The sequence below is a fragment of the Artemia sp. Qi Xiang Cuo genome, chromosome 4 (genome assembly GCF_049724085.1).
Source record: "Artemia sp. Qi Xiang Cuo chromosome 4, ASM4972408v1, whole genome shotgun sequence".
NCBI classification, from domain to species: Eukaryota; Metazoa; Arthropoda; class Branchiopoda; order Anostraca; family Artemiidae; genus Artemia; species Artemia sp. Qi Xiang Cuo.
This window is the reverse complement of record NC_142797.1, coordinates 55,004,382-55,017,601: the sequence shown is the minus strand read 5'-3', so window position 1 is coordinate 55,017,601 and position 13,220 is coordinate 55,004,382. Positions and strand designations below refer to the sequence as shown.

Sequence of the window (13,220 nt, the reverse complement as noted above, 5' to 3'; positions counted from 1 at the left end):
AGTAGTCCATATCCTATTTCTAGACCATCCACCTAGCCTAGTTAATTGTAGATACTAGTCAATATTAATAAATAAATAGTCAATTCATAATAACAGCTAGCCTAGACAATGTAATAATAAATCTTACTGTCTGAATCTTTTCCCCAACCAGAGGCTGTTACCATGACACCTTCAAAAGTAGTATCTACATCGCTGTAACGGGGGAGACAGACTGGACTGTACGTCTCTAAAATTGGAAAATGATGTATTGATATGAGTACAAAGATTAATCCAAATATGACAAGAAAATTCAAGTGACTTAAAAAATACTATATTTTTTTTTTTTATTTTAACGAAGCTTTATATAGTTCCTAACAAAAAGTCCTGACCCGCCCTTGAAAATAAATGTACTAAAGAATCCTTTGCGTCTCTTTAAAATACGTATCTCTCAAATATATATCTCTGTATTTTCCATGTCTCGAAAAGAAAATTACGTTGGTCTTCTTATTTACCTGGAACCTAATAAAAAGAAAATATTGACCAGCAATTCTGGTGGTTGTGCTAACACGACGAATAGTCCTAAATAAGGATAATTGGTGGGCGTTCAAACGCTGAATTCTGTCTCAGACTCTGTCCAAGTTTCCCACTCAGAATGGTTGAAAACTGAAAATAGGAATTATCGAGCAGCACTTTCAGAACTGAAAACACCTATTTAGGTGAGAATTATGATTTGAATTTTTTATTTCTGAAAATACTTTGGATTGTTAACCATTCTGAGCAGGAAACGTGGACAGAGTCTGAGACAGAATCCAGCGTCTGAACGCCCACTTCGTCTGAAGATATTTTCTTGTTATATATGTTTTGCTTCGAGTGATTTTCTTTCGAAAATCATTCGTCAGTTGGTATTTTTGCTGATAAATAGACTATACTTTTTTTATGCTTCAAAATTTTAAAAATAAAGTAAAACCTCCCGAGTTCCATGCCAGTTTTCTTAAGATAGTTTTGTACAAAATCGCTGCGGAGACTGCGTTGGAAAAGACGGTTTTCCTACGTAGTTTTCCTTTTTCAGTTTTTCAGTACATCATTTTCATGAATTTCTATTTGAGCAATTCAGGAACAAAAACACCATATAAACAGTATTATTGTGAAAGTTTTTTCTGATATGACGCACTAAGTAAACATTATATGTTCATAAAAAGATAATTTTATCAGGGAAGATGAGTCATAAAGAAATAAATTTATTATATCCAACTAAAGATAGTGGGGATAATGTAGAGTCGGAAGTGCCGTCGAAGTGGATGCTTCGGGAATCCTACCCACGTGACAAAGTTTTATTTCGCCGGAAAATTGAAGAGTGGTAGAAAGTAAAACCTGTAACTAATCTCCCATTAAAAGAAAAAAAATCTTGTAGTTTCATCGCCTAATTTCCCCAAATATCTTTTTGTAAGGTTTATGTAGTCTGTTTAGGGACACTAAAAACCAAACATTTGTTTTGTCAAAACAGAGACTTTCTGACGGAAGTAAATATTGAAGCCGAAACTTAAAAATGGACACAGGGGTGGCTCGAAGCACTCAGGCCAGGGGGTGGAGAACTTTCTTTTAAACGACTTGTAGATAAGATTCTACAACTTGTAATTACCTAAAAATTTGATAGACAATAGTATTTTATCATTTAAACATATCTACGGGATCAATGAAGGACAAAAACGGAACACTACATGCACAAATACACAGCTAAGAAAATCTTGAATCTGGATTCGCCTCCTCTTCAAAATGGACCAACGCTGAACAATCTTGTTTAAGTCTACACCATTGGTGAAGTCTTTCTCACTCGCCAACAATATGAGGGAATCCAGTCAAGAATCAAACATGGCAGTTTTTAGCCAATTCTTTACAAACTTGAGTTTGCTGCATGTTCTTTTGGCATCTGCAATTGCAACAGGTGCAGTCGCTGCCAATTTACAGAGACAACTGGCTTGCTTAAGCTGACGGTTCCGGCGATGTCCTTCACCAAGGACTTCTCTGAAGCAAGCAGCGCCTTGGCAAAACTGGAATAAAACTTCAAGATCTACTTGAAGAGCAGTAGCGTCTGGAGCTCTTTCCTGGTTTGGGAAAAAATTTGTTGCTTGCTCAATATCTGCAACTGAGATACTTTTGTTCAAAGGAGGCTGGAGTAAGGTGCAAAATGGCAGAAAATTAGTAAGGTAAGCTCTGAGATTATCTCACATCATTGTAGTCAACTTTTCAAGCAAAATTCTGAAATATTGTCTATAGAACTGATGCATTGAGATATCGGCTTGACTTTGAGCTCGGCTGTTATAACGAGATGGTCCAAGTCTCCGACGATGGTGTCTGATAAAATCAGCCTCTGGGTCCATTTCCATCCTTTTGGCAAACTGTGCTGCACTGTCAATTAAACTATTCATTTCCTCACAAGATATTCTTTCAAAAAGTTTCTTCGTAGCATCTAGCATCTCAATTGCGTCGATGATATTCATCTCCTCTTCTTCAAGCTTCTCTGTTGCAATCCGGGCCTTGTACATGATATTTTTCATGAACATGAGGCAGGCAATAAAATTAAAGTTGAGAATCCTTTTCAGGAGGCCGCTGGCTTGTGCTTTCGTCTTTGTATCGGCGTTCTTCATCTCTTTTATTTCTTCAAGGGCTGAGACTATTGCTTCAAACGAAGTAACCACTGCTTGTATGGTTTCAGCCCTTGCGGTCCACCGGGTCCGTGATAAATTTCGGAGATTAAGGCTGTTTTCAATCGAAGAGAGTTTTTCTTTAAGGGTGGCAAAACGCTTTGTAGATGAAGAGAAGAACACATACATTTCTTCGAGGATATTGAAAAGCTCGGCTATCAAGAGAGATGAATTGTAACTATGCTCTATCACTGTGTTTAGTCTGTGGGCCTGTCAGGGTATATAAGGCACGTGGAGACTGAGAAGTTCCGATACTTTCTGCTGGGCTCCATTAAACTGACCAGACATTGCACTTGCATAGTCATACGACTGAAAAGCTAGTTTATCCAGCGGAATTTTTCTCCTTATCAGTATTCCTATTATACTTTCTGCCATACCCTGACCAGTTTTGTCATTTGCCTTGCTAAAATCTAATAGTCTCTCTCTAGGCATCCCTTCCGAGCTGATGGTGTGGATTACGACAGCAAGCTTATCAGAATGTGAAGAATCAGGTGGCGTATCAGTCATCAAATATTAAAATTTTGAATCCAGGACTTCATCAAGAATCTTCTCTCTGACTTCTGCTGAAAGTAATTCAATAAACTTGTTCTGGGACATTTTATGTAGATAGGTGGCTTTGTATGGTCTATACCGAGAATCATTTAACCAAGCTTCAAGAGCAGGCACATATTTCACTAGAAGTTGAACAAATTGAACAAAGTTGCCGTCTTGTTCTTCCGTTCTTCTAAATGCAATGACTTGTCTCGCTAGGGTTCTTGCAACGTCCAAAAGAATTGTCACAATTTTTCTGTTTGTCTCTTCATCTTTTGCTTGCTGCAAAAGCTTAGCTCGAGTTCTTTTATCAAGTAGGAAATCAACATGACCATTACTGCTGACAAAGTGACAATAATCCGACAAACCTGCTCTGTGTGACCCGGAAGAGAAGTGACTAGCAAGTTTTCCCTTCTTTGCTTTTCCTGGGCTCTTCATTTTCTACCACTGCTACCCACCGTCTTACACCACCGTGTTTGCGAACCGATATTGTCACGTATAACTAGGGAAAAGTAAGCAAACAAAGGAGACGCCAGTATCTTTCTCTATACTCTACTCTAGGAACAGATAACCTTCAACCCAGCCGGGGTTAAAACAACACTGTTTCTTTTTTTATATTGACGGATCAGCTGAGAACACACTCAGCTTTGGTTGATTATGACCACATGTAATCAGGTATTTCCTTTGGTTTTCGCTGGAGATTGGCTTCCTTATTCCAGGATTATCCTTGTGAACTACACTTTCGGAATCGTCACTGTGATTTTCGACAACAACTCCACTAGTTGCCGAAAAGTTAAGAAGGTCTTCAGTGCAATCGACTGTTAGTCCCTTGCACACCTCAAACACAGAAGATGATGTAGATTGTATTTACACCAAGATATCTCTTGCGTTCAACGCAGAATTTTCCAGGACGGTCTTAACTATGTCATTGGAACTAGCAACTACTGATATAATGTACTCCAGCTTGGCGACACATGAAAAGAGTTTCAGGTTGTGTCTTTGATCGGAGACCTCTTGCCCTATATCTGACTCCTTCTCATCATTTGTGTTGATCGATGGCATGAAGTCTTCTCCGGTTTCGAATTTATCTCTCGTTTCTGTCACTAGGTGTTCTGTCAAGGTCGGTGTTCTAACGCCAAGTGTTTCCTTGGTAATTGTAACATGCATTTCCTGGAACAAAATTGTCAGTAAAAACATTTTCGCTGGAGACCACCCCAAAACCGTTTTTAGTAGGGTTCTGGGTTAACTACTTGTCCTGTAAGAAATGAAGCTCAAAAACGGACCCAGAATGTCTCCTCGCCCCTATGTCGATCCACTAATTAGCTTCAGGAACAACTTTTACCTTCTTCTAAACCGGATTCCGGACGAACTGCTTGTCCGGTAAGAAAATGAAGCCAAAAAACGGATTCAGAATGTCTCCTTATCACTATATCCACCCTCTAATCAGCTTCAAGAACATCCTCCAAATTTTTAGTTTTGGCCGGATATTGGGCGAACCAATTGTCAGGTGTGAAAACAAATTTCAGCTTTTTATTCAGCATTTCTACTTACCTCTAAAGTGACTATCTCATTGGCATTTAAAAAATATTTGTTCGCCCCTTAACTCGAAACCCCTCACACCCAAATATAGAGCTAGGGAGCCCATCTACGAACTTGACCTTTACCTTGACCAAAAGGCACCAAGTTTGGTATCCGTCACTTACGTTTTGGGATCCCAAAAAAACATCCACGGCTAAAATATAATAATATTCTTTCAAAGTGGATTAATTTAAGACCACCGAAATTTTGTAGTGTGTCCTTTTTTCTTTTTGTGCTATATTTTATTGGCTTATTTGTGGGCTATATCAGTTGATCTCTCGTTTGTTTTCATGTTTGTGACATAACTCCTTGATCAGGCTTTTCTGCGATATTTAGTTGATTGATTTTTTTTATCTCTCTGATTGGTTTTATTAAATCATCAGACCCGCCTTATCTTACTTACGTCAGATTCCGAGATCTCGAACTTCTTAAGCCATTCTTATCCAACCTAACGGAACTACACTGATTTTTGCATTCTCCTTGTTTGACTCTTTTCGAGCCAGGTTAGGCTTCCGCTTTTTCTGATCCTAAAACGTTAGTGATGGATACCTAGCAAGGGATTGAGATTTTTTGTTCAAAATTGGTGTGAGAATCCTTTGGGTCAAAGTACAGGTCAAGTTCGTAAATGCCAAAACCGGGAATTTGGTAGAATTAAAGTTTATTTCTAAAGTCGATTAGAAATTCGATATAGGGATAAGGAGAAATGCTAGATTCATTTTTGAACTGTATTTCTTTGAAGGATAAGCAGTTCACCCCGAATCCGGCCACAACGGGAAATTGGCTATAGGCAAAAGTTTCTTTTAAAGTCGATTAGAGAGCCGAGTCTGGAGTAAAAATAAGTACTAAATTTGTAGTGTCTAAACTTTATTTTTTTTTTCACTGGACAAAGAATTCGTATGGAAGCCTGCAATCCGGAAATTTGATAAAAAGCTAGATTTAATTCTGAAGTCATATAGAGCTTTGATTTGGATTGCGATGCAGAAGTAAATTTTCAGGCGGTTATTAGGGATAAATGTCAACATGTTTACGGAGTCTGGCGATGAGTGGAAATCTACAAGACCCGATTGTCTCGACAAAGAAGTCTAATAAATATTCCACTTTTTGGGATCCCATCGAAACCTTTGGTCTGCTTGACTACGAGGAGACAGTTAATCAGAAATACCAGGTTTTTAAGTTTTCCGCAGTACATACAGAAAGCACTTCTACTATTACAACCTTTGTTTTAAACGACATAGGATTACTAACGCACGAGGCCAGCCCAGGACAAGTCTGTATATTCTGAAGAAGACGGTAAATATCCTACGCAACTGGTCCCACATCCGCCTTTTCTTGCCTATAAGACTGTATCTAAATATTCGATGCAAAATCTTAAAATTTTGGGATCCCAAATGTAAGTGACGGGATATCTATGACTTTTTACAATTTGTCCGTCTGTAAGCATGATAACTCTCGAAGGGGTAGGCCTATAGATATTTTGGTCAAACTTGGTGTGAGGATTCTTTGGGTCAAAGTACAGGTCAGTTTCGTAGATGGGCTATGTAGCTCTATATCTAGGGATGGGGATTAGTTAAAGATATTTTAAAACTAAATAACACAGTCGATTTAGAGGTGTAAGGAGACATGCTGAATCCATATCTGGAACTAATTTTCTCGCTGGACAAATAGTTCGCCCGGAATCCAGCCAAAACCGGAAAAGTGATTAACAGTAAAAGTTGTATCTGCAGTTGATTAGAGGTTCGATGTAGGGGTAAGGACACATACTGAATTCGTTTTCGACCGTTATTTTCTTCCCGGACAAGTATTTAGCCCGGAATGCGTCCAAAACTGGAAATCTGGAAGAAATATAAATGTGTCTGCAAGTCGATCACAGATTCGGTACAGGGGTAAAGATAGATGCTATATCTGTATCTGAAGTTTTTTTTGGGCTGGACAAGTAGTTCGCTCAGAATCCTGCCAAAACCAGAAATTTGGTAAAACGAAAACAAAATCCGAAGTATAAGGGGTAAGGAGACATACTGCATTCGTTTTTAGCCGGAAATTTAGCGTACTAGAAATAAAAGTTTGTTATGAAGTCGATTGTAAATTGGAAATAGAGTTAAATTGCCTACTGAATCCATACTTGGCCATCCGTCACTTTATATTTTTGCCAGACAATTGGTTTGCCCGGAATCCGGCCAAAATTGGTAAAAAAATTTTTCTGATCATAATAAGAGTTTCGATATAGGGGTAATGAAACACGCTGAATCTGTTTTTGAACTTTATTTTCCTGCCGGACAAGTATTTCGCACGGAATTGCTAAAATAGGGAATTCAGTAAAAGTAAAGGATTTTTGTAAATTCTATTGTCGACTGGAGATGATATTGAGGCGTAAACATAGCTGCTGAATCCATATCTGAACTTGTTCTTCTCAGCGGAATAGCCGTTTGGTCGTAATCCGTCGAAAACCCCACTTTGTTATCATTCTTTTTTTTACATTTTCAAGCGGTTGATTAGGGATAAATACTAACATGCTTACGGGTCTGGCGAAGAACGGAAATCTGCAAACCCGATTGTCTGGACCAAGAAGTCCAATAAATATTCCATTTTTGGGATCCCATAGAAATCTTTGGTCTCGTTTTTACTTCGACAATACGCCTATTTTTTTTTTAAATCCCATCTCCTCTCCTCTCAGTGACAACAAATTTACTTTAAGCAACAAATCTAATTCTTAACTGTTATGCGTCACCTACACTTTTTTAAATATCAATTAGCAGCCAAATTGGACACACAATAAGTCACCATACACTACCTAAAACTTTTCCATTATAAAAACTTGCCTTAACCGTAGAAAAGGGTGTCGTTCCCCCACAGGAAACTCTTCTTACGGTGACTATCTCTTACCAACTCATAAAACTTTTCTAAATAGTGACCCGTCATGTCCCCCCCCCCAAAAAAAAGGAACTAAAACAAATTATTAAATTTAATAACAATAACAAAACCTAAAGAAAGATTTCTATCATTATAACTTTCTTTAAAACAAGAACCCACCATAATATATACGGAAAAACAAAAAAAAAAAAACATCGAAGAAAGTTATAATTATAACAATTTTTAAATTTACCTTTTCTTCTTTTCACTTTAAAAACAAATTCGGCTGCTATTTAACGACAATGCACCTTAAGACCACGGCGAAGTACTAAATTTATGTTTGGGGGCGTTTCGCCATGGGGGGCGTTTGCCAAGAGGAAATTATGTTATGGGGACATCTCCACGGAAAGTTTTGCAGACAAGCCGAGTTTGTAACTATGTTTCACTAGAGTCGTAGCCAAAAACTTACCTCCCGACTTGAATTAGCTAGTCCAGCGTCTTCAGAACCACCCCTGCCCTGGGAAACAAATTCTGGGTACATGGCCAAATCTTCCTTGTCCTTTTCAAGCGCTGTATCCACCTCAACCTCAGACTCGTTTTGTAATCGAGCTTTTTTCACTGTCCTAGATACACTTGCTTCAAAGGGGCTTCGCGGGGCTCCTGTCATTTGAATTCTGATTGCTTTTCCATTGTGTTTAGAAATTTCATGCCTTCTTTTCCACTCGTAGTCAAAGTTTGACCCACAGTCCATGCACGTAACCTTGTCTCTCACTTTCGGTTTATTCATGTTATCCAGTCAGACTTCACTTTAACAACTAGCCTACAATAATGTTGACAGGCTCAATCGGAACGACCTATCTGAGACAGACACAAATTATATGCGAGTAACAACAGGTTTTGAAACAAAGCGAGTTGCTGCCAGTCCAGTCCCTTCGGGAATCATTTCACCAGAGACCTAACGGGGTTATGAAACCTGGTTTAATTTAAACGACCTTGTCTTTGAGTGAAAGTCTTTCCAGGAAGAAGAAAACGACTCGGACTGTCACTGACTGAGATTATCGCCCGGGACCTGGATGAGGCCAAAATAAACGACTGATACAATTTAGCAAGAGGCAGGGGGGTGTATCACCCCCCCCCCGTCGAGCCACCCCTGAATGGACAGCAATTATTGCGTCAAGAAAGCTTAAGAGCTTTGGTCAGCTGAATTCCAGCAAGCTGATAAACTGCATTGATAAAAAAGGTGTCTTTCGTTATTTCTTTCTGTAGCCAATTAAAATAGTAATGACTGCCCATTCCATAACCAAGTAAGATGGTAGATTTCCAGGCTAGTGGCTGTTATGTTTCCACAGCATATTGCGTTCTTCTCCCTGCTTCTCTCAATTAAATTTCTAAAAATATATACATTTCTTTTCTAAGTCTAAAAATTGTTTGAAACAAGGCTACCATATAAAATACGATAAAAAGCATAATTATATTAAAAAAAATGACTAAAAAACATAGCCTATTACTGTAAATGAAAAGTAACAGCATAATACCTGTAAATGTAATAGGCTCGGGAAGCTTTATCAAGGAAATGTCATCGCGAAGGGTGAAACTATTCCATCCTGGATGAAGGATATATTCAGTAGCAGTGATTTCCATTCGACCTTCTTCTGTTTCATCACGGATCATGTGACCCCCAAGGACAACATCTACGAAGGTTATGCTAAAAACATAACAAAGGGTAATAAATCTTGAAACTGGCATATATCAGTTACTTTTAAAGAGGATCAGTCCAATAACTTGTTTAAAATTCTTGAAGCTTGAATTACCACTTCGTTTTAGTTCCATTAAAAATGATTTTGTACCGTTTTCTAAGGTTTACAATGCTGTTAAAAACATCATTCAGGAATCTAATCGTTCAGGAGTTGTCCCTTGATCTCGAGTCACTGTATATTCCTTCTTGTGTATGTTTTAATTTCCTTCAGCTTAATGGTGACTTTTCAAACCTTTGATTTTTCCGCTGACTTTTATTTCTGATCACAATCAGAATGAAGCCTATTTCTTAATTTGAATGAAGAAAATCATTCAAGTTCTTTCTGCTTCTTCTGTAAGGTCAGAATTCAATCCTCCAATGGCGAGTCATATTGTGTAAAATATGATGGCTGAATCGGTTCGAAGGTACAAGTGTATTTAATTACGTATCAATAAATCTTATCTTATATTTTTCGATAAATATTTTTGTCAAACACTATAATTGGATTAAAAGTTCATCTATGTTTGCTGAAGGAAATACGATTCTTGACTGTCACCAAAATTTATTACTCAACCGCATAGAGTGGCAATGATTTATAAAGATTTTCTCAAAGGACTTACTCTTCAGTACAATGAGCAGCAGTCAAGACCCATTGATCAGAAATCAGAGAGCCACCGCAGAAACTTCTTCCATCAAGGAAAAGACCCACTTGCCATGGGAATTCATGAGGAATTGCTTCTTCGCCACCAACAACTTTGGATTCAACTATTTTCTTTTGTCCGCATACAGCTAAAAGTAAAGTTTACGCGTATTCAATGAATCCAAAGTTTGCTCAACAAGTTGAATCTTATAGGTATTGCTAGGCATTTAAGTCTTCGGAATCTATGAAATCGAAGATCAAATGTGGATCGTCGAAGTGCCAGGGTTTTGTTTTGTAATGATTCAAGTCATCATGGTTTAAGCAACAGTTTGTAACCTAGTAAAGAGTGAACTAGTATGACAGAAATAGACCCTTAAAGTAAAACCGATGGTGCTGATATCCGTTTCGTAACCCTTCAGCCAGGAAGTACACTGGAGGGAGGGGGGCTGGGGGCCTCCCATCCTGTGATTTAGCACACTCTTCCTGCTAACCTTCTCCAGATTCCCCCAGGTACCTCTTTAGAGATGGGTCGACTCTGGATGAGGTTACAGAGTCACGGCACTAACCTCCGTCCCAAACCGAATAACCAGCCACGCCAGGAATCGAACCACTGCCCCTCGGACAAAGGCCCCTCCCAACTATGCGCACCAACCACTTAGCTAGAACCAGGCAAAGAGCAAACCAGTTCACAAAAACATTAAAAAATACGTCTAAAAGAATGCCTAATAAGAGAAAATCGCTAATTGTATCTGATTCAAGAATAGTAACTATTATTTTGATTGATCTTAATAATAAAATGTTATTACAAAAACAAATTTATAAGAATTTTTAAAAAGAGCCTTAAAACCCTAAAATTTGGTGTTTGATTAAAATGAAATGTCCATTATTGGGATCCCCATGATCAAAATACCCTTACACGAGAATTAAAGTCCTCTACCATGAACAACAACGAAATCGCTTGATACATGGGAGGCACTAATGCAACTTTTTTTTTCTTGACTGCTAACGGCATATGTGTAATATGCCGTGTCACTACACATTATATAATGTGTCACTGACACATTATATAAAGCAGTTTATGGGCTCATTTGAAATCTAATTTTTCTATCTATGGGCAATTCGAAGTTTTTCTGATGGAAGTAAAAAGCGAAGATGAAATTTAAGACAAACAAAAATCATCGCTACGGAATTTACGTAAGAAACATCAGAGGCAGCCTCTGATGTAGTAAATGCCACACGACTCATGTTTTATTGTTCTTTGTTTCAAGAGGCACTTCATATGGAACGTATGGCGTAGATAATTTCGGAGACCACACTGCCTTTCCATGACGATAAATAAAAGTTCAAATAGGGATAAAATCCTTTTAATAGACAGTGTTTTTTATAACAGTGATAGAAATTCACAAAAATACCAGATATTTCGGTCACATATACAGTGACCGTCATCAGTGGTAAAAACCACTGTTTTTACCACTGATGACGGTCACTGTATATGTGACCGAAATATCTGGTATTTTTGTGAATTTCTATCACTGTTATAAAAAACACTGTCTATTAAAAGGATTTTATCCCTATTTGAACTTTTATTTATCGTCATGGAACGTATGGTCATATAAACTTCGGAGGGGGGTCAGTCGATTGGAAATCGGAATTTCTAGTGCCTTTTTAAGAGTCAAAAGTGATTGGAAGTCAACAAGCCCCCCTCCCTTCTTCGCCCCTTTCCGCCAAATGCATCAGATAAAAATTTTGAGATCGCCGCTTTTTTAAAAATAGTCCAAAGGTCAGATAACAAAAACTTCAGTGTCAACGCAACCCCCCAGGGCCCTGGGACAGGCCTGTAAGTTATGCTCTGGGGGCATATATAGTTTTTATGGAAGGGATGCTAGTACAAACTTGTGAGAGGCTCATTTGATTGGAACTTGAAAGCTGTAGTTCACCTTTTAAGAGTAGAAAGAGATCAGAGGGCAACTAGCCCCTCCCCATGCCCTTTTTTCCAAACCTCTCCGATGCAAATTTTGAGATAGATATTTTTTTTTAATAGTTCAAACGTCAGATAAACAAACTCCGGGCTTGACGTAAACCCCCAGAGCCCATGGGCAAGTGTTTTAAGTTATGTCCCGAGGGTGTATACACTTTTTATGTAAGAGGTGGGCGTACTTCGAAGGTGGCTGATTTGATTGAAAATTCTAGTTACCTTTTTATTATTCAAAATTGAACAGAGGGCATCTATTCCCCCCCCCCCTACAAAAAAACACAGCCTCTTTTCTCCAAATGTATCCAATGAAACTTTCGAGATAGCCAGTTTGTTACAAATAGTCCAACGGTTAGATAACAACAACTGCGTTGTCAACATACCCCCCCTTCCCCAAAGCCCGGGGAAAGGTTGTAATTTATACCGCGGGTGTATATAAGGTTTTTATGGAGGTGCTGGTCGTATAAACTTTGGAGGGGACTCAAATGATTAGAATTTGAAAGTTTGAATTCCCCTTTTAAGAGTCAAAAGTGATCCGATGCCAATAAGCCCTACCCTCCTTCCAACCTTGTTTTCCCCAAAACTGTCCAATTAGATTTTTTATATTGCCATTTTGTTCAAAATATACCAAAGATAATATTACGAAAACTCCAGGTATGAAACAGCCCCCTGGAATCCGAGGGAAAGTGTTGTAAAATATGCCCTGGGAGCATATAAGGATTTTACGGAAGGAATGGTCGTATAAACTTTGGATGGGACTCATTCGATTGTAAATCAGAATTTGAAGTACCCTTTTTAAGATTCAAAAGTGATAGGATTGCAACTAGCCCCCACCCCCAAGCCCTTTTTTCCCAAATACATCCAATCAAAATTATGATATAATTATGTTGTTTAAAATAGTTTAAAGATCAAATAACAAAACTTCAGAGTCGGTAAAACCCCCCAGAACACTGGGCAAGTGCTGTAAGCTATGCCCTGGGAGTATATAAAGTTTTATGTAAAGGGTGGTTGTACAAATATCTGAGATGGCTCAAGATTTGTTCATTCATTTATATTTATACCTTTTGTATGTTTTTTTTGGTATGATTGTTTATTTAATTTCTGTTCGTTTTGGGTTTTATTTATTCTTTAATAGTAATTTCTGGTCGTTTTGAGTTCGAGTTATTGTATGTTTATATTCATTCTCATATTAAGTTTAATATGGAATGTACTTTTCTTTGAAAAACTTCTTTTTCG

The 13,220-nt window shown here is 38.1% G+C and overlaps 1 protein-coding gene across 1 annotated transcript in view; it reads right to left on the bottom strand.

Moving 5' to 3' along the window:
• The window catches only part of LOC148953252 (brachyurin-like), a 29,418-nt gene that overhangs the window by 6,000 nt on the left and 10,198 nt on the right, over positions 1-13,220 (bottom strand). The window contains exons 3-5 of the mRNA XM_089088422.1: positions 9,993-10,161; positions 9,173-9,342; positions 128-226 (exon numbers count right to left, since the gene is read on the bottom strand). Coding sequence (XP_088944548.1) covers positions 128-226; positions 9,173-9,342; positions 9,993-10,161 — 438 coding nt within the window. The remainder of the gene's footprint in view (positions 1-127; positions 227-9,172; positions 9,343-9,992; positions 10,162-13,220) is intronic.